At 46.1% G+C, this 22,260-nt stretch overlaps 1 protein-coding gene across 1 annotated transcript; it reads left to right on the top strand.

Moving 5' to 3' along the window:
* Nucleotides 1-594: 594 nt before the first annotated feature.
* LOC144143536 (uncharacterized) lies at nucleotides 595-21,949 on the top strand. The gene is made up of 5 exons (XM_077675317.1): nucleotides 595-697; nucleotides 3,282-3,367; nucleotides 8,903-8,969; nucleotides 17,583-19,497; nucleotides 21,304-21,949. The coding sequence occupies exons 1-5, from the start codon at nucleotides 595-597 to the stop codon at nucleotides 21,653-21,655; spliced, it is 2,523 nt and encodes an 840-aa protein (XP_077531443.1). The 3' UTR covers nucleotides 21,656-21,949.
* Nucleotides 21,950-22,260: the final 311 nt, after the last annotated feature.

Raw genomic sequence — 22,260 nt, 5'->3', positions numbered from 1 at the left:
GTTAAGGCGGATCTCCGGGGCTTTGTAGCATTTCAGCATTTTGGATTTCAACTCTGTCATACAGAAAGCTGTTATACAGTGCACATGTACCACAAAAGCCAAGTGAATGCTTTGTTGCCAACCTAATCACTCTGTAGAGCCACGTGTGTGAATTCAAGTGACGTCGCATGGGCAATTGTTGTGGGTGTCGTTTAGAGCTTTGCCTTCCAAGCACTATTCGCAGCGTGGATTGGAGCCAGTTTTTTACCTTGCAAGATGTGAAACCTGTCCCTCCAAGAAGAACCTGTGCCCACTTCTTATCCTGCCCCTTCGTTGAGTTAGTGGTCCTCCCCTGCTTGCAGCCCCGTTTCCGCTATTTTGCTGTGGTTACCAACGCACTCGTACTGCGACTTTAGATGTTGCTCTTTCACAAAACAACACGCCGGAAGTTGTGCTTGACTGAAACTGCACCTAAGGATGGTCTTCAGCTTCCATCTTGCTCGAGTGTGCAGGGACGTGCGAAGAATGGGAGTTGTTTACGTCACGCTTCACTGGGTGAGGTAGATGTGGAAGCACTTGGTGGCGACAGCGAACCCCTGTGTGCTTGTGTGCAGCATGGAAGCGGGGCCGTCTGGGCCACCTTGCTGGAAGAAATTCAAGCTGGCTGCCGACTCCGTGGGGCATGGAGCCTCCTCAGAAGGAGCCGCCAATTGCTCAGGTGTGTGTCCTCTCTCGATCAGGTCTCAGGGAGTAGCGGAGTCTATACGATTCCACCTTCAGGGTGAACCCTCCGATGTCTGCTGACAGGCCGGTGGCCCTCATCTGATTTCCTCTTTTGTCAGCTGATTGGTGTTGGGCATCTAAATAACTGTCCCAGTCTAGCCGCAGACTGCACATCGTATTCAACGGAATTCATTTTGAACTCGAGACGGAGCTCATTATCTTAAATCTGGACTTGTTTGTAAATACTGGCTGCGAGGTCATAAAAATGGTTGGGGCCCTGAGTTGCAATTAACTTGATGAGGAATTAGCGGCCAAGTTTTTGCCTGGATACTTTGTTGTACTCTGCTCTTTCGTCGAGGAGCTGGTCACAGCACCTAAAGTGCAAGCGCAAGTGCTCAGTACACAAGACCTGCCGTGGTGGCTCAGTGGCTAAGGCGTTGCGCTGCTGAGCACGAGGTAGCAGGTTCAATTCCCGGCCGCGGCGGCCGCTTTCCTGATGGAGGCGAAAAGCAAAAACGCCCGTGTGTACGAGATTTCGGTGCACGTTAAAGTTCCCCAGGTGGTCAAAACTAATCCGTAGCCCTTCACTATGGTGCGCCTCATCGCCAGCGTTGCGTCGGCACGTTAAACCCTACAATAAATCAATCAATCAATGCAACGCAGAAATTTGGGCTAGTTGGTGATACGACTTTGACGTGGTAAAAAACTCACTAGACTGGGACAGAAGGCGAGACAGTGACACGGGACCTCTTCTGTCCCCGTCTAGTGCGCTTTTTACCATGTCAATCAATCAATGCTCAGTACACAAGTACTGACACAAATACTTGTGTACTTGTGTGTACAAGTACTTGGTACACAAGTACTGACACAAATACCTGTGTACTTGTGTGTACAAGTACAGTGTAGACCGCTTATAACGTATGTCGCGGGAGCCGCAAAAATCCGCACTATAAGCGGTACCGCACTATAACCAAAACACACGCGAATTCAACCACATCGCCACCTATCTCTCAAGTCAACCTATATTTATCATCACTCAAACGCACAGCACTTAAAAACGAAGGCACGGTCTATATTTCGCGTTATTTTTAACATCAGCCGCTGCTGCAGGACAAAAGCGCAGTCTCACAAAGGGCGAGCGCGGCTTTAACTTCTGTTGTGTTTGTTTTGAGACCATGGCTGCGTTTTTAGCGTCTATGAACAGATGCCGCAAGACGTGATAAGAACGCCAGCGGGATTTTTTTTTTTTTACCCCACCATCTGTTCACGATGCCGAAGGCGGCTGCTTATCAGCGCAACGGAAATCTTCGGCTTCGCGCGGCTCGAATGTTCGGAAAGGGAAAGAGCGGTGGCTTATCAGCAACAACGTACTAAAGCGTGAACCGCGTGGTAGATTTGGTATCGCGAAAACGTGCAGTGCACGCCAGCGCGGATACAACTGGCGTGGTGTGGGCGGCGCGGTAAAAGGCGGCAACATGGCGTCGGCACTGGCCGTGAAGCGGTGCAGGCAGTTCCAGTAAGTTCCAGCGACCGCTTCTAACCGCTCGCTGAAATGCCGCACGGGGCGCAAGCGAAGATGCTCATGCAAGAAAGGAGCTAATAATGTGGGCGAAAAGTGGAATATAAACTGCCATCCACGCTGCTTGTGAAAGCGCCCATCAAAAAATACCGCGGTGGTAAGCCTAAACATCTCTGGCGCGGCTAGCCGGCTCGGAGCGCTTCGAATCTCCCGCCATTAGGTACGCGTCTCCCCATTGGTGCAAGTCGTCAGGCTCCTCCCACTGCCACGCGAAGAAGCCACCGCGAGCGCGGAATCGTCGACACGAGCACGAAAAAACAAAACAAACAAAAACTCACGCGCAACGCTGATGTGCACGATTCGTGCGCGAAAACGGGCCATGCGGTTCACGATTAATAAAATCAACTTTCCGCGCGCGGATGGGGAGACTGTCGCTATCTTCCGAGATGCATCAAGCAAGGTCAGTTGTGGTTATCAGGTACGCACGAACTAAAGGGTGCCTATTTTTTTTCTTTGGGTGTCTACGTTAGAGGAGGGCAAGGGGTGCACGCTGCGTCAGATGGCCGATTTCATCCTTTCTTTTTACTTTTGCAACCCTAAAACGATGCCTCAGCTGCGGCGGTCGATCAGCAGACCCGCCGAAAAACCGCACTATAAACGGTATTGTGCTTTGGCCAACCGCATCTTAAGCGGTATGCTTATGCATTGGGTTCTATGGGAGGCAAACCGGGGGTCGCAAAAACCCGCGTTATATCCGGTCCCGCACTATAAGCGGTTACGTTATAAATGGTCTACACTGTACTCAGTACACAAGTACAGAAGTACTGGCAGTATACAAGCAGGTGCAGAGGTGTTTCTGGTGCCTTTCAGTGCGGGGACGGATTATTTCTATGCACGCGTTACCTTGGAAAGATAGGGCCAGACAATAATTGGGCAGGCAAAGCAAAATTGTGAGCATGTCTTGGTATGCCATTGGTGGCATGCTTGGTGTATGCGAGGGAGAGAGATATTTGGCAAGGAGGTGCAGTAAGAATTGCAGCCGTGCTTTTGTTCTTTGCAGCAAAGCCCATCTTGTGGAGGGTGGTGGCACAGGGGCAACCCAGTGACATGGAGAGCGAGGACGCTGTCAGGACTGGGAAGCAAAAGGTAACAGTGTAAAACTTCGGTATCTAACCGTTTCTAACCCGCTTGCGCACTTTCCCCTCCAGACAATTGAACACTATCACGCTCTGTGTAACAACAGGGGAAATGAATGAGCACCAATGTAGCAAAATGGTCTGTTGCTGCTGAAAGCGCGAGAGTAGTGCAAGCTGACCAAACGAAATGTCATACTCGGCAGCTTGCAGGGGATATAAAACGACTTTGCCCCTCCCCAGCTGCGACTTTATTGGAGCAATCAGGCTGCAGGAGTGCTCCACTGCGCAACCGCGAAAGCTCACAACCGATGTGTGCAAACTTTTGGCATTTCATAATTTGTTTAAAAGGTACTACACCTGCAAATTGCTAATACTTGACAAGTGTGACCACAAGAGCTGCTCAGTGGCTAAGCCGTTTGCTGCTGACCACAAGTGTCCTCGATCTCCCTTCCCCACAACCGTTTTTCTGAAGTAGATGGAAATCGAGAACGTCGTTCTATCGAGATTTTGATCCACGTTTAATATCACTAGCTGGTTAAAATAAGTCTGCCGGCCTGCAACATAAGCTGCACCTTGGAGCAGAGATATAGCACAAGGCATCAAATGCGTTAGTTTAAAAAAAAAAAATGTGTTTACACGGAAAACAACAAAAGAGAAAAGGCGAATCACGTTGTTTTAAAATATTACGCAAAAAGTAAGTAAAACCGAATAAGTAAAAAAGCATCAAAGCGTGGATATTGCTCTGTACTTTTCTTTTCCCTGCCTTTCACAACCAAACGTGTCATCAATGCGAAGGAAGTGAGTTTCGTGGTCAGTTTTTGAGGACAGTACAGTGGACAAGTTCTATTTTTTACAGATACACATAACAGATATGTCAGGGAAAACTGTTAAGGTGCGCACTAATCCCTTGGCAAGAAACTGGAGCCCTCGACCTTGTCTTGGAATAAGAAACAGTAATAAAGCACATGACACGTGAAGAAAGGCAGGCCGGTACCTCACACTGTCCCATTTGCCAAGCGATCATTGTTTCTGCTTGCTCTGCAGTTTTCAGATCTGCTTTTTTTTCGAAGGTGCACTTTTACTGACTGCCCAACTCGCTACATTACTTCTACTGCTACTCGTTCCGGAGGGGAGTACTGCTGTGGACGAATTAAAGAGCGTCTAGCCAAAAAAGTCCCATCTCATGCTCCGCGCGTCAAATTTCCCTTTCATTTTGGAACAGCATTATCTGTTATAAGATTCCGCAATGTAGCACACGAAACGATGGCCGGGGGTCAGGCGGTACGATGACATACTGATTGTAATGCACACATCCGGTATATCTATCGCAAAAGGAATTGCAGTGGTCAGAGCAATAATGCAGTGACTCTGCGTTAACTAAATCTTACTTTTAACAAAAGTGTGGCTAACACGTTCGATAAGGTGTCAGCTAACAAATTATTCAGGGTGACCAAATAATCTTATTCATTAGTAGTATTTATGTGCCTGTTGTAGGATTTCTCTGTCTTGTTACAAATGTAAAAAATATGCGCCATTGGTATTAAGCGCTGGTATTTGAATGCACCAGTACGCAGGCCTAAATTTAAGGCTTCAAGGTTAGCGGGATGGACGATTCCATAGTGACGATTGCGATTTCAACAAAAAAAAGGAAAGGGCAGAAAATATATATCACCGTCATATCTCTTGGCGGCGGCTTTATGAATAGTCGCTAGGACAACATAAAGTCTGGGCGAGAAAGTAGGTGGTAAATCGTAGCCACTTCATCTGTTTTTCGAATATCTCTAATTGTTTAAAGTTTGCTTTGCAATCGTGCCACTGCCCTTGGGGAGCAGCAGCATTTTGAATTTTTGTTTGCACTTTGATTTGGCTGTCGTTTTAAACTACTAAATGTTTTTTCCTAATTTTAGTGATAATTCAACTAATCAAACCGGTTCGCGAACCGGTTCAAGCTCCCGAACCGGTTCGGTACGTGATTTTGTCGAACCGGAACTGAACCGTAATGAAATGATTTCGCCTGAACCAGAACCGTGACACACTGGAAAAATTGAATGTAGATATTCGTTTTGCGAATCAAATTAAATGCGGAGATAGTATGCGTTTAATATTCGAGTATTCGCACACCTTTATTAAAAAGTGTTTGAGACTCTTAAGGTGTCGTGCACGATTCATGCGGATCTTTGCTTGTGCTACTAGTATAGCATTCTCTAACCCGCCAGAGTGGTCACGTGGCTAAGGAGTGCTGCTGAGCCCAGGTATGTGCGATTTCCTCATAGCGCAGGTGTAGCTTTGGCATGTAACACTCAACCCCAATAAAAAGAACAATATATATATTGTCATGAGACCAGCTGTAGCACTCCTCATAGCCCAGGTGTAGCTTTGGCGTGTAACACCCAACACACAGTAAAAAGAACAATATCTATATTGTCATGGAAGATGAAGTACATATGTATCGGCATGTATTGAAAGGGACAGGAATCTGAGGATGGCCAGGTATGTTGTTTGTGATCGTGCAACCAAACATTACACGTGATTTCACACATCGGCACAATTTTTCCATTGTCGTAAGTTGTTCCGTTGCTGAAAGCCAGTGTTGGAAATTATTACACGAGAAGGTGATATTTACAGTCTCGCTTCTGTGATTTCAAATAGGAGAAACGCAGCAGTATTCATCCGTTTAGGGGTGGTGTACTGTCTCTCTAGGAAATTACCCACAATAATAGGCCGAGCTTGCGCTCGCTCGAAATTAGAAGTTGATCATAAAATATCGGTCAGGGGCGCGTTTATTTCTGCATGTAATTGGCAGTGCTCAATTTTTAAAAGGCATAATCTAAATGTGCAACCAGTGCAGATGAACAACAATGGGACATTCACATATGCTGTGGGGCGGGGCACAAATTTCGTCTTGAAAGGGGGCAAGTTTGTTAGCCAGTCATGAAAATTCATCAATAAATGGTTGATACAGGAAAAACAGTTCTTTTTTGAATATAGACAGTCGTTCGTTGCTCGCAATACGTACTCAGAACCGATTTCTTTCTCTCCTTTAAAGGGACCCTGCAACACTCTTTGAGCAGTGCAATTAAACCTGTGCGACGCCTAGCTTACACTACCAGGAATATTTGAGCCAAATTTTATGCGTGCACGTGAAGCGGTGAAAGACGCGGAAAAATCAACCACGCTCTCTTCAGTTCTCTTCATTATGCACCCCTGACATGGCCTAAACGACGTCGTCGAGGCCGTGGCTGTCCGATCGGCTTTCACTGGTCAACTTGGCGGCTAATTTCTCGCATTTCCTGTGACGATATGCCGTCGTCAGCGCTGTGTGCGAACCTCTTTTATGCCTGAACCTGTAGGCACAGTTTTGCCGTTTCTTTTGTGCTTTGAGTGCGCGCGGAGTTTGAGTGATGAGCTCAATACTTCCCTTTCAACCAGGCCATTCGACAACAGATGCTTATTGCTTCAAAAACGCCCTACCGGCCGCAGTGCGCGCTTGCGAGCAGGCATCTATGCCTGCTTTTTGTGGCACCAGACCGGAAATAGACCCCTACATTTTGTGGAGAAAAGAAGAAAACTCCCCGGCCTGTCTTATATCAAAGGCCGCGGAAGAGAACGCTGCGAGCCGCCCCCTCTCCGGGAGAGAGCGCGTAGCTTTCGTAGTGTTGTACGCAGTCGAGTTGAGAGGGAACGATTATGCGCAATTTCTCATCACGTGAGTTTCGGTGATAGTGAACGGATTTTCATAATTCTTGCGGGAGGAGATTGCTGGGATAATGGACTTTACCTCAAAATACATTCCTAGTAGTCGATGGCACGTGTTGCAGGGTCCCTTTAAAAGCAACAATGTTAAGATGGACCGCATGAAATATCGTCCTTCGAGATCATCCTGATGGCATATTAAGTGCGAATGCACTTCTTAAGCGACCCTGAACCTGCGTCCACCGGTGATGTCCGCGCACGTGGGGATGGGCGCGCGCAGCCTGGCCGCTGACATGGCGCATACCCACGTGGGGGATTGGCCAGGAATCTCCTCGTCTTCCTTGGCAACGGGGGGAGATGGGCGCGCGCTGCCTGGCCGCTGACATGGCACATACCCACGTGGGGGATTGGCCAAGAATCAAGCGTGAGAAGGGCTAATGCACCTGCTTAAAGGAGTACTGACACGAAATTTCAAAGCTGAGATCCGCTCTAGCAATCAAGTACAACGACAACACAAATAGGTGTCTGTGAATAAATGCATCTTTCTTTCTTTGTAGTTGTGTGTGTGTATGTGATCTCTCTTTCGCGAACATTACCGAACCGCGCAAATTCAACTCGTGCATTCGCACTTTCACATTCTTCCCCTCGGGGAAATGTGGGGAATTCTTTGTCCACATACAGCTGTCAGTGTAAGTAGGCAGCGTTGCTTTGTGGTAGCCTGCTATTTTTATTATATCCGTCTTACATTCAGCTTTCATTTCAATATTCTCAAAATTTTTCTTTGCAGTGGGCAAATGGCCTCCTCAAGTGGTGTTAAACCCTTTAACTTCATTATACTGAATTATGCCAGCAGTGCAAACTTGGCTGGTGATATTGGCCTTGGGAGGTGCCTAAACTCTCATCTTTAAAGCGACCATGCAGACAAAACACAATTTTGGTTCATTCGAAACATTGCCTCGCTATAACCATAATAACACCACTTTCAGCGCACACTTCGCTCAAATAAGCTATATAATTAAAAAAAAAAAGGAATGGCCATGCGACCCACTAGCTCATTTCCCGCAAGAGAACCTATGATGTCATATGCCCAGCTGCGCGATTGGCTGAGACCGGCAAAAGCAAATGAAAATTAGGCAGGGCTTATAAGCTTTCCGAGCAAGCTATTTGCGCCTAAATGTAGTGCATATTCATTTTACAGCAGTAAAAATGGTGCGGTAAACAATGAAAGTTGCGAAAATACACGTAAGCATAGAAGTACCGATGCTCACTGCTGTTGGTAGTGTGTGGACTGTGCTTGTTTTAGCTGCACAGCAGTCCGCCACTTTGGAGTTGTCTTACACAACACTGGCCAATTGGTGTAAACGACGTTGTGTTACGCGACCGTGTTTGTCGAGCATACCCCACGTTTCATGAAACGATTACTTTCTAGAGGAACAAAAACAAGCCGGGAGCAAATACGGTCAAAAACAAAGCAACAACGGGCAATGGTCCGTGGATGAGTATGGTAGCGCCATCTGGGAAGACTGACGGCAAGCAAGGCTGCGGAGCTGAATGATGCATTGGAAGTTTGTTTGAATACGCGCACTTATGACTTAATGGCAGACGGCACGGAAACGCACGATTTAGCGGGCGAATCAAAATTTTAACCTAAATTTATGAATTTCTCAGTGAAGATGGCATCATTTGCTACGGGACAAGCACTGGCGGCTCTATAAAACATGAAACCTTTCGAATAAAACAAACTTGTATTTTGTCTGCATGGCCTTTAAGCACATTGTGAAGCACACCCCATCTGACTTGATTCATGGGGATGACACTTGGAAGCTGACGTGTTAATTGTGCTTATCTTTAGGACACCGCCTTTGGAGAAGCTCCACGGAAGAATTTAGACGGCACGAAGGGAACCTACCGGACCTTTGGTGAGTGACCACGTGCTCTCCTACCTCAAGCGTGCTTTCCTGTGCTTTGGTGTTACAAATGACACACGCTACAAATACCAGCGGAGGTCCCAAAGAATGCCCAAAACGATGGCAATTATTAAAGGGGCCATGAAGATAAAACTGCTACCTTCGTTTGGTTTGAAAGAACTGGCTTTTAGTGGCTCACTCACCCTTATTCCAGTCAGAAAAGACTTTTTTTCAAACCGAAAAAAACACAAGTATCGAAATACAGTACACTCACGATAATTCAAACTCGGATAATTCAAACTTTCAGTTAATTCAAACAAATTTCAAAATTTTGGTTGGCCGCCCCCAATGAAAATGCATCTTAAACCGCTTAATGCAAACTGCTTCATTACGTAGATTCGGTTAATTCATAATTTTTGCCTGTCCGTGCGGGAAAATATTTGCTGCAATTGCCGCTCCTAGCTGGACATTTGCATCCTCACATCACTAACAGTCAAAAGCCGATTATCCGCTTATGCCTGTCAAAGCAATGAACTGGCTGCCCTTACTGGCGGGAAAAACATTGTTTTGAAATCTCAAGCAAAGACAAAGCAGACATCAATTCCTTTTTTTTGTTTTTCAAAGCATGAATAGCGCTTGAGTATTGTGTGTGAACGTTGTATAATTCAGGGTTCGCACAGGTTCTTGAAAACCTTGAAAACCGTTGAATTTAGAAGTGTCAATTTCAAGGCCTGGAAAGTCCTGGAATTTTTAAATGGTCCTTGAAAACCCTTGATTTTTCCGGAGAGAACCAATGGCCCTGTCTTTTCACAAGAATTTAAAGTTTGTCGTGGATTTTAGGCATTAAGAAATGTAAACAAACATTGTAACAATCAAGTTTCAGTGTATTGCGTGAAATTACAAGTTTGGTGCATGGACTTTCATTATTACAAGGCAACATTGGGAGCAGGCACTTGTCGATCCAATCCATGTCACAATACAATCCAGTGAAAGCCAGCTTCTGTTCTCTATCTTGCATCTTCCATCTAGTCTGTGGACACTCGCTCCTTGCATGTTTGCTGTGCCTCATACGCTCCATCTGCGTTTGCTTTTACGTGCAAATGGTGGACGTGTACATTGTTCATCCTGCCTTGCAGCAACACTTGCGGATTTAATTTTAGCTGATACTCTTGCTGACAAAGCAGGAGATGCAGGCAACATTAACTAAGTTTTGAAATCAAACAGCCTCAGCAAACACAAAGGCAAAAGAAAAACCTCTAAATACCAGCCATGAAATAAAAAATAAAGCTGGGGAAGCATTTACAAACCCGTTAGCAACTATCTAAATGTGCACTAATGTGCTTAGGTATTGTGCAATAAAAAGCTTTTGCATTGTGTTGGGAAAGTTATAAATAATCCCATATAAAACGTTTGATGGGGACCTTGAAAATGTGATTTCTGGTCCTTGAAAGTCCTTGAAAACCCTTGAATTCTTGCTTTTGAAGCCTGTACGAACCCTGATAATTAAATATATATGAATGCTTCACTACAACACAGGTTGGTATGTTTGCCTGAGTCGTATTTATGAGAACTTCTAATAATTTAAACTTCTGATAACTGGAACAAAATCCCGGGTCCCTTCGAGTTCGAATTATCGCGAGTCTACTGTACTTTCAAATTTCGGGGTACAGTGATGTAATATAGGCAGGAGGGATGTAATATGGGTCGGGTCATTTGTTATTGGGTTTTGTATTTTTTTAAATGGGGGGGGGGGGGGGGGTAAAAATTAGGTGCTATGTTTCAAAATGATAATCGAGAAGCAATTGGGTTTTTTGTATAAAACCATTCAAAATTTCGTTTTTTGGGGGGTTAAGTCTAGAGAATTACTATGCAATACACTCAATTTGTTTTAGCTTCTTAACGCTAACGCGTGAAAAAAAGGTGTTTGTTTCATGTTGGTGGTAGGGGGGGGGGACATCAGGGTTTTCTAGCAAATGCGTTGGGAAATTTGGCGTTTCTTTGGAAATGCATACCTGCCAGGTTTCCCGAATTTTCCGGGAGACTCCCGAATTTTCATGGTTTTGTACGATTGTACGACCGAAACAAAAATCTCCCGAAAACGCACCCGTCTTTGGCCAAATCTTTTTCCCAGTGTGGCCACAATGTGAGGGAGGTATACCTGACAATAGAACGCAACACCAATTGGCATCGTTATCAATGAAGTGCTTAAAAAGTGTAGTCGGCCATGTGTAGATGGTGAACCTGTTCGACCCATTGTTAGTTTACTGTTTATAGAAACGCAGCGCCGCCGCCGCCGCTTTCATTTACACACGAGCACAGCCGTTCTGGACGGCGGTTCTGAAGATTTAGCAAGTCTCCAGTGGTGTAGCTTGTTGTTAGCTTAGACAAAACAACAAAACAGTTCAGTTCCTGCTGTTTTGTATTGCGCTTGCGTCGTCCTGTGTCGTCCTGTGTATTACTTTTCTTAGTCTACGTCTTTCCGCGCCTGTTTTCGAGATGACTTGCAGTACTATTTCCAGGACTTTCTGAAAAGGGCGGTGTCAGCCACGTCGAACATTTAAGTGGTGTAGCTTCTTGGTAGTTTGTATGAAGAAACAGTTCATTTCCTGCTATGTGTTAAGCAAATAAAAAAAATGTGTGTAAAGTTACCCATTCTGTTGTAGCTACTACCCCCCCCCCCCCAGTAAGATCTCCCTAATGCCATCCTGGCAAACCTGGCAGGTATGGAAATGAATCAGTAACGATGACAGCAAACAGCATTCATAACCTCGAAGAAACGAAACATTTTATTCGCAGAAAGCTGATCATTTATTTTTTACACATCCTCGTTTGCCTGCGTTATCATCTGCATGAGCAACATGTCGGTCTTCATTCGAGACTTGCCCTATCGTTGGACGTACCTCGGCTGGGAGAAAGTACTCTCGACAACACAGCTGCCATTGGCTATAGGCACAACAACGTCAGTGCAGCATCTGCCAGCCTGGGCTAGCGAGCGGTAGGTAGTCATGGAAATAATCAATGAGTTCGAAAGCTGTGTTTGTGAGACTTGCTTCCAGCAAGCGCTGGTTGGGAATGGCAAACCGCAGATTGCTACTTTGAAAAGGTCCATTCGAGCAGAAATCGGGTTTTACCCGAAAACAAACAATCCTAAAAATGGGCTGGCACTAAGAACACAGTTATCAGTGTTTCAACTGCACATTAGATTCTGGTGACACGATAAAACAGAACTGGAGGACCCACTGCACTTGCCCAGTTGGGTTTCTTGGTGGTGGCTTGAGTCAGCGGTTTCCAAGTGCACAAAAAGAGATTCTGTGACATCGTTTTATATCTGGGTTATTCGTTTGAATTTTGGGATGAAACTGGCATCGTTGTTATGGAAACAAAGCCAACTTTTCAAATGAACCAAACTTGATTATTTTCTTCATGGCCCTTTAATCAAAGGCACTTCGCAGCAGAAAGGCTACTTGTACTGCAGAGTGAAACCAGGGCTACTTATGTGATGAAGCTAGGCGTGTGCGACCAGGCTGTAACTTTTGCACGGAATATAGAAGTTTAAAGTGGCCTTGATTCGAGGCAAGTCGGTTGCTGTGTTTACTTCTGGGTAATTACTGCGTCTTTCAGGTCTCCTTAGGTGTAGAATGAAGGTACACTTTCTACCTTAGGCGCAAGACAGACCATTTCGCCTAGCTCTGGTCTTGGTTGCTTAGTGGTTGTAATGGTGTTATTTTTTACTTGTCTGAAGTGTAGTTGTGTGCAGCTGTTTAAAGCATTACTTATCTCTAGTTTTTTCTTAGTGATTGCTCTGTCAGCTGCGGTGCTTCAATTCTGGGAGCGTATATTTTTCCAACTTGTCGACAAAGCGGTCTGCTCGGTATTGATCGAACCTTGAGTAAAAGCCACTTGAATGTTTTTTGTGCTTACTAGAAATGAAAAACTGCAAGTAGATGACGTTTAGCTCTAGAAATCTGCACCCGAACACACTTGAACTTCTCCGAAATTCGCCTTTTACTGCTCCAAAGCTGCTCCAAAACAGTGTTATTCCTGCTCCCTGAGCTGCTCCAACAGGCTCAAGCCCGCTTCCACCCCTGCGCCATGCATCCTCTCTGCAATGCGCGCAAAGCTGGATGGCGCGCTTTGCGTCCACTGCACACTGCACGCAACTACTGCACGCGGCACACACGGTCGCGGCGTGCTCGCCTGCAACTTATGGCGCATTTCCACTTGCCACTCGGGCACGTCGCGCGACACGCGTAGTGCGATGAGGCGGTGTTCACACTTGCGACAAGCGATGATGCAGCTGCATTTAGCGAAACTGTTACCCGACCTGTACGACTTCCTTGGGGCTTCCACCCGCACTCAAAGAAAATTATGTTACACGAATGCGACCAAAAACAGGTAGCAATCACTCTAAAACACATGAGGCGTTTTTTTTTTCGAAATGAGCCAGATTCACCTAATGCAAATTTGAGAAACAAGCGGAAGTTTGTTGTTGGACCTATATGCAATGCCATCAAAGCTATTATATGATATATTTTACATGTCAGCTAGGGGAAGCTTATGGCCACAAGTAATTAAACATTATGCCATGAATTGGAGCAATATTGGAGGGATGCTCATATTGAATTGAAACACTCAAGTTGATGCGGCATTCTTATGAAAACTGTATTTACATTGACTTTCAGAAATGGTGCGATTGAGTTCTGGTAGAAAAGGCATTAAACATATGCAAACGGGCTTCAAGAACAGTAAAACTATACATGGAGAGCAGGTGAGTCCTCTTGGAACCATCAGCAGCTCTTTTCGAATTCTTCCCTGGGATAATTTTCTCGGGCACGCCTGAAGGCACTCACGAAGTAAGTAGGCGCTTCATTGCTTTGCCATAAATTTCCAAAACACTTCACAAGAAGGCTGCTCATATCTTCTTCTTAACCTTAATGAAGTGGTTCGTACTTTCAAAGGGTAGGGGGGGGGGGGGGGAGATATTTGCCAGGGCTTGTAATGGGCGACTATTTAGTTAAGTACTGAAATGGCGAATATAGGAGGTGAAAAAAACAATTATAACCAGAGGTTTTTTGTAGAGAAGGGTGACACGAAATGAAATCATTGTTTCACATCTCTCTGTTTCATTTCGTTCACTTCTTCCATTCACATCGTCATTGATATCGGGAGACAGATCTTTCGCAGATCTCCTAATTGCCATCTGAGTTCATAATAAGCCAGCTCTGAAAAGAAAGAAAAAAACTACCGAAAACACCCACGAAACAGTCTGAACAATCAAGCAAATCTGAACAATCAAGCAAAAAGCATGCCCCCATCGGGCTAATGAATTTGGCTCATTTTGATCCATGAAACGGCAGGATCTGGCTAATTTTCAATACGAACTACGATCTGCGTACATGTTTTGAGAGCGTTATCTCAACTATTTTCTTGCCGCCCCTTTGGTAGGAGAAAGTTGACGCGTTTTTTTTTGTCACTGCAGTCTTATCCTACTTAGTTTCGGTTTCTGGATCTGACTCATTTTGAAAAGAAACGCCTCATGTGCTACTAACCTGTAACAGTGCCGACTCAGCATTGCAGGTTGCGGGAGGAGTCGAAAATACACACGTTGGTTTCGTGCCAGAACACTCGCATTCCAGCCTGCAAAGTTCACTTCTTTTCACAGATGCAGACGTTCTGGCGCATTCAAACTCCGTGGTGTTTATAACTATTCGCCGATATGAAAAAGCTTCAAGTCAGCCTACCGTCCCACTATCCCTGTAGCCATGTACGAAGAATACTTGCTTTTAGAATTCAAACACGTTTCTCTACACTTGTGAGTCTGCGCTGTTCGTTGATTCGTACATGTGTATGCTGAAGCCACCGACCGAAGTGCACGCCACGGGCGTGTGTAGCGTGCTTACATAGTGCAGGCGTGGTAACCGAAAGACCATCACGCACACACTACGGCGCGAAGTCAAACTCCATTTAGATCGCGTTGAGTGCGTTGGCGGGTGCAACTATCGTACCTTGCACTCTTGTCATTTCATAACTTCAGGTGTGCTTCCAGTCGCGAAACGAAGCTGTTTTAGGCTTTGAGGACTTCAGTGTACCACTCCGAACCTCAGCCTTGAGCCATGCGGCAGTACGCACTCGCTTACTCTAGCAAGCTGGCTAACCGATCGAAAGGCGGGAATGACGGAGAGTCCCATTTGCGTCAGTCTTACCTGGACGCACATGTTGTAGACCACTTGCCTCGTTTGTTTGGAAAACTTTTGCTGTTTTGGAAAGATATTGGGGGCACCGTTTTCTTCTTGCATTTTGTTTTTGTGAAGCGAACCTATGCAATGCCAGGGGCGAATGCCGCAACCAAAAATGCCCTAAAATCTAAAAATAATGTTCTCTATTTCACATATTCTGGCTATTAATGTAGTGGCGGTAGAAATACGAAATAAAAAAATAAGAACTACATATTTGTGAATTGCTTAGGTTGCACCCAGCAAATTAGTCTTGTCGAACTATTTCCAGCTGCACGGTGAACCAGTGTGGTTCGGCTCTGTAGCCTTGATTGCATTGGCGCAGAAAGTTGTCCCTGAGTTACACACGCACACACACGCATGCACAAAGAGAGAGAGAGAGAGAGAGAGAGAGAGAGAGAGAGAGAGAGAGAGAGAGAGAGAGAGAGAGAGAGAGAGAGAGAGAGAGAGAGAGAGAGAGAGAGAGAGAGAGAATAAGAATAAATTTAATGAAATTGAGATAAGGCTTCCCAGAGACGTCCTCATTTCAGGACGCCTTGAGCTTTGGCTGCGTCGACAACCCTTCCGATCAAGTGCTGCAATACACAGTCGAGTGTTCTTTCATATTTTCTAACACTTTTGTATTCCTGCATTTTACGGTGTGGTCTTTCTTTTCCTGAGATAATTTGACACTTTTTTTTTTTCTAGGCTCATCTCCTGCAGTGCTACGTCGATATTGTCACTCGTTGTGGCCACACCTATCTCTGCTCTCACCATTTAGAGGCGCCATGACGACAAACTACAGATTTGGTTCCTTCAAATGATTGCGCCGTCCTGATTACAATGATGCCAATTTTATTGCTAACTGCTAACCAATGCTGGAGGTATTAAAAAAAAAAGCACGAAGCAGTCGCGACCTCCAGATGCTTTCTAGTGATGTCTCTACAGTCGAGTCCACTTATAACGATACCGTTTATAACAAATATCGGATATAACGATGGACAGCTATGGCACCATCAACTTTTGTATCCTTTCTATGGTAAAATAAACCACTTATTACAATGCTCCAGTGCCACGATATCGGATATAACGATTGAATCTGGGGATGTTGTGCACCAAAAGTGCAACAGTGACGACTCTAATGACGTGGTTCCACAGCCTACTCAGGTTGTGTCTTCAAAGGCGGCCCAATGCGTGACACAGTCCCTCGGGGACTTTGTTTCCGCCAAGGACATTTACCTCAGCTAGGTGAAGCACCTAGAGATGCTCTTGGAAAAGATTTGCGCTAGCTTTACACATGGCAAACAAAGGTGACCGACAGTGGCTTCTCTTCCGCAAATTAGTAGTGGTACCACCTTGCTGGCATGCAAATAAAATGTTTTGAGCCCTGTTCCATCTTTTTATTTCGCAATTCGCTTATAACAATTATCGGTTATAACAATAGGATTTCCTTGGCACTTGGATATTGTTATAAGTGGACTAGACTGTACTACTTCACAGAGTCTTGTTTGTGCAATTCGCAGCTGCCGACCTAAGCCACCGCAAAGATGTGTGAGTTGGTAGTGGCACCTCTAGTTCCATTTGTTCATACTGCTCGAATGCTTAAGTTCAGATGCGACACTGATAACTCGTATTAGACCACTTCTGCCCACATTACATCAGTGTAGCATGAAGTTTGAAATTATTTCACTATTTCTTGCATTTTGTGGTAAAAAAAAAGCATTGGTGCCAGGAATAGAGCTGATCAGTGAGCTACCAAAGGCAGGTACTCTGAAATTGAAGAAAGTTGTAAATTTTGTGTTTATGGCCACTTTGCTATTCTAAACTTCAGTTGAACCTCATTATATCGAACACTGATATAGCGGGTATATAGTGATATAACACTGATATATCGAACACGTGTTCATAGAGCTTCCTGGGCAGCCTGGATGTTCACTGTCGGCAGTGGAGACAGCCAGAGCTCCCAGGAAGTGATGGAGGCAAGGGATGGGGCAAGAGATGGTGGAATGTATTCCCAATAAGAATGAGGGATGGATGGGTAGGAAGAACAGGTGGGACGGGTAGGATGGCCAGTACGCTTATAGATGCACTGAAGTATGTGATAAGAGGGAAGTGAAGAAGTTTGAGCCTGCCGAATGAGGGACGCAGCCTCATGAGTTAGACCGTGACTGGGGGATGGGTACAAAGTACGCCTCAAGGCTCCATCTTGTCACCCACTCTTTTTAATATTGCTTTAGCCTCACTTCCTCCACTATTAGATGTCATTCCCCTTCTCTCCTACTCTATATATGTGGAAGACTTCACAGTCTGGTCAACCAAGGGCAGCCCAGGCCAACCCTGAAATTTAAAACCCTAAAATTAAAATTTCTAGTGAACAACGAATAAAAAATGCCCCCCCCCCTCCTTGTCTTAGGTGCAGGTTGTGTGCAGGTAAAGCGGTCAACTGGCCAAGCGAAGCGAAAAGCGACAGGCGACTTGGCTGACTTGGAGGGAGCGAAGGGCAGTTTCACCGGTACCACAATCGACTACCGCCTCCCCTGCACTACGGCCGAAGAGGACGGGACGTGCCAGATTGTGGGACACCTCTCGACTTGGAACGAGTTCCTCTGCAAGGCACACCTGGAACTGCGGGAGGTGCCGGGAACGTGCAGCCGACTGTCCCTGTCTGCGTGCCTCAACACGAGCGAATTGCAAGCCACACGGGAGGAACGCGACCAGGCGGTAGCCCTCGCTTGCTGGCTGCTTAAGACGCACCGCTGTGTGGCTGCCGTCCACGTTCCTCGGTCCTTGCTAAACACGGTCCACACCAACCTGTTGTCACGCGCGCTTCAGGGCAGCTTTGCAGTCAAGTCTCTGACTCTCCACTTTCCTATCTTGCAATTGTCGAGAAACTTCTGCGGGGTCCTCCCCTCTTTGACGCAGCTGAAGATGTTTGAGTGTGTTGGCGAGCTGTGGAGGCCTCAGGCGTCGCTGAAGGCCGCTGTCGTGCTTCTGCTCCAGACAACGGCATCGCTGACGTGCCTCCGAATTCCGAAAGTGCACTGGACAAAGGCCGGAGAGGTGCGCAAATTTCTCGCTGCTCTCGAAGCAAACTACACTCTGGAGGAGCTCGCAGTCAACGATACCCTAATAGAGAAAGCGTCTGTTCATTCACAGCGAGCGTTTGAAGGCTACGTGAGGAAGAGCAAGACCCTGACGACGCTCACAATCGTGGCTTCGGACAAACCATGTGAGGAGGCCATATACTGCTTTCTTACCAACATGGGGGCAAACGACACTTTGTTAAAAGTGAACCTCGTAGGATTTTTTATGGGTGCTGATGCAGCCACCATCGCTTCGCACGTGCTGGAGCGAAGCAAGTCTCTCCGCAGCTTTAACATCATCGGAGCCCAGCCGGATTATTTCTACAGGGGCATGTACTCTGACTCGTACAATTCGGGGTGCAAACTCTTTGCGGAAATGGAAGCTCTAGAGGAGGCCACGCTGCCTGTGACTGCCTTGAGGAAAGACCAGTGGCCGGTGTTCTTCAGCGCGCTAGCAAAGAACAGGAACCTCAGGGACGTCGTCATTGAAGTGAATGTCGACACATGCTGGATAGCCTTCGAAGTTTACACTGCTCTTACAGAGAGCGCTGCTGCTGACAAGGTTCGTTTTAGATGCGCGAGTCACCCACACGATCCGTGCTACTCGTGCATCACATTCCCGAGAGGAGGGTTCTCCGAGCTGTACGTAGGTCCCGGCCGGGATGTGGGACGGGGCACCGAGTTGAATCGGGAGCACCTGTCAGCAATGATATGCCAGCTGCCTTCGTACACCAATGTAACATCGGTAGTCTTGGACATGCGCCTGTCCTACTGGGACGACGTGATGTTCTCAGCATTCAGCCACTACGTTGAGTTGACGACGACGCTCAGAAAATTGCGGGTAGCTTCAGCGAACACATTCGCTTCACCTGAACCGGATGCCACAACCACGACGAGGTTCTGGACGCTCCTTGTCTGCTCCCTGAGCCAAAACGAAAGCGTCACGGAACTCCACGCAGAATCGTGCGTCAACGAAGAGGTCGCGAAGGATCTCGGGGACCTAGTCAAGACGAGTGCGAACATCCGCAGAGTCCACGTCAGGGTTCACAAGCAAGGTGCGGCTATTGCTTTCATTGGAGGCCTGTCTGTTGCCATCGCGGACAACTACAGACTCACTGACGTCACGCTGTTAGGCCAGAAGTCCTCCGCTGAAGAAGGCTGGTTTGCCATCAGGTCTGTGGCTGCACGCAACGCCGGCCTGGCGATACGTGCTGCCCAGTACGTTTTGGGTGCGGCTTGCAATAGGTGCGTAGTTTTTCTCCGAATATAATTTGCACTGATAGCGGTGGATGTTGATATTAGTGCAGTCACTCTGCTTGTCCAGTACTTGTCGCCACATTTTGTTTGGTAGTAAGTAGCCTGGGAGAGTTAGAGGTCTACATGTTAGAGATGCGCCCACGATATTACGTGCATCAGTATGGTAAAGGAGGGTGCCACAACTGCTGCTGAGGGATGAGCAAGGCTGCAATAATAATGTCTTGAGTAAAAAGAGAATTGGTGCCCTCTTAAAATGCAGCCAAGCAGTCATAATGGAGAGATCTGCAGCTTTCTTAGACAGTTTAGTAGTCAAAGAAACATTTGTGCTGGTCTATATCTTGCTCTTGGAACCATTGCTCTGCTAACCAGAAGGGGAAGCTACGGTATGTGAAGTGTTTCTAGTGTGAGCATGAATTGGATTCTCGAGGCGAGGGGTCATGTGCCAGAGTTTGCACACTAATGATAGCAGTGCAGAACATCCCCTATCCTACTAGTTACCCGATATGTAGTTGGGAAAAGAATCCTGTTGAATTTGAAAACATTTCTTTCATTGACTGCCATGCTTAAGAGGGAATTGAATCATTGCCTTGAAGGGACACTATGTGGCGTCCATGAATCCAGTGGGCAGTGACCTGCAGTGGGACATTTCTAAATGCATGTCACATCCAAGGAGTGAGCTGATGCACTTTTACTTTGATAAAGCTTTCATTCAAGCAGTGTTGTTTGCTGCTAAAACATGGCTCTGTGAAAATTTCATCAACTGCTCCTGGCTTGAATATTTATGTTTTACCTGTTCAGACAGGGGTACTGGATGGCAAGACGTACAACCGCCCAGTTCAGACCATACTTTTAAAGGCTCAGCAATAAAACATTGCGCTTGTCATAAATGTACAAAGGGCAAATGATAAACACTGATACCCATGGTACACGTACACGAAAAATGACATTAAATGTTTAAGGCCTTAAGATACCGAATGACATTAATTGGTTGGGCCGTGCTATACGCAAAAACACAAATGCATTAGATGTGTTGGGCATGATGGTGATCATGACCAAAAAGAGAAATTCACTCATATTTTAGAAGTTCTTAACGAGGAGAAAAACATCTTAGAATGGTTACAAATGTTTTTTTGTAGAAGAAAACATGAGAAATAGTGTTTGCCTTAAGCAAACACTAATGGTGTGAGCCGTTTTTAAAAGTGGCTTCAGCAACTGCCGCGGTAGCCAAATTTGAAAAATTTAACATGACGAGTGACACAATGTTTTTGCCTTTTGCCGCTGTTTTAGTGAACTTCGTCTTCTTCAGAACTTCGCCCCCAAGAGTGCACAAAAAATCATCTTATTGCGAAGTTCAGCGACGTTTCCGCATCAACACTCTGGTGCTGAGAGTTTTGTTGGTTTCATTTGGTGCTTCTCGCATTTGAGTGGGCAGATTTAAGGCATTTCTAAAGGTGAATGAGTTGTGTGAAACTCTTTGAACCAAAAAATGACATTCGAGCGAGTGGCGCTAGATTTTTGCATGTAGCAGCGAATTAATGGCGTTAGAACTTAATGCATTAAGCACTTGATGTCATTATTCGTGTACGTGTGGCACAGGTATAAGTTAGTGTGGCGGAAAACCTAACACCATGTCTCGCTTCAATGAAAGGCATGTGCTCAATTGCTTTTAGTGGGACACTCATTTTATCGCCTGTATGCAACGGTCGCTAAGTTATTTCAATGCAACGAGTGTAGTGTGCACAGCTTGCTAGGTCATTGTTTGACGGGCATTTTTTCTCCTAAACCATACGGCAGGTACCGTGCCCAAGCTTTGGAAAAGGTTTCCCAGTCTCCCCCACTGATGGAAGAGGTCGCTGAACTTGCGTCCATCAGCCCCTCTGAAGCTAACTGCAGGGTCCGAGAGGGACTGAAGAGCTTCGAAGGCCTGCATGGGTTCATGCAACTCTGCGGAGTGGTCAGGGATCGGGTTGCATGCCATGTGCGCCCCGACGAGCGGATGCAGCTTGATGGTCTCAACGAGGACTGCTGGAGCATAGTGAGGGGCTACCTCTCAGTCATGGACGTCAGGGAGGCCACGGTCCCACCAGCGAGTCTGCCAACCCTGGAATCATCTGCTGCAGTGGCCACCAATGATTGTTCACTGTGACTTGATGCGGTTGATTGTTCAGCTTTGTGTCACAATCAGTGGCATTGCCTGATTGTGGTGGTTGTGTCCCTTTGATTCCTTGGCCACCCGTAAAACAGCTGCTTCTCAGAAATAAAACCCCCAAATAAAACTGCTCCCACAGAGCACCAATTTGCTTGACCCGCTTCTTACAAAACGCTGGCTGGAGGTCAAAAGACTGCCTGTCTTTTACCCTTGAATTCACTAAGGCCAAGCCATGAAGTACTCTTCTACATGTGTTTAGTCACATGAGACTACGGTTGAAATAAAGCTTGGACCGAAATGTGGAAGCCAGTACTGGGCCCTTAAAGGGGTCGTGAAGAGAAAATGCATTTGTCTTTGATTAATTTTGTCTGCTTGAACGACCTTTTAAGAACATAAATCCCAAATATTTTCACAATTCATTGCCTCTGGAATTTAGGAGGCGCCGTTGACATTCTCGTTTTGGGACGCATCGCAAGCGACTATGCGCGCACGGGCGGTCGGCAGCGCAACTAGAATGACGTCATGTGAAGTACATTCCAGAGTTCAACGCAGTTCAATGTTCTTTGTGTATAATATTCTGCAAATCTGCAAACCCAATATTT

This window comes from Haemaphysalis longicornis, unplaced genomic scaffold (genome assembly GCF_048455015.1).
Source record: "Haemaphysalis longicornis isolate Haplotype H1 unplaced genomic scaffold, Haemaphysalis longicornis Haplotype H1 scaffold_6, whole genome shotgun sequence".
In the NCBI taxonomy this organism is placed as follows: Eukaryota; Metazoa; Arthropoda; class Arachnida; order Ixodida; family Ixodidae; genus Haemaphysalis; species Haemaphysalis longicornis.
This window is presented reverse-complemented; position numbering and strand designations above follow the sequence as displayed.

Excerpts from the sequence above, each read along its gene's own strand:
- LOC144143536 (XM_077675317.1), top strand. The coding sequence starts at position 595 with ATGGAAGCGGGGCCGTCTGGGCCACCTTGCTGGAAGAAATTCAAGCTG. Across the intron at positions 3,368-8,902 it reads TCAGGACTGGGAAGCAAAAG|GACACCGCCTTTGGAGAAGC; the intron begins GTAACAGTGTAA and ends GCTTATCTTTAG. Across the intron at positions 19,498-21,303 it reads TTGGGTGCGGCTTGCAATAG|GTACCGTGCCCAAGCTTTGG; the intron begins GTGCGTAGTTTT and ends ACCATACGGCAG.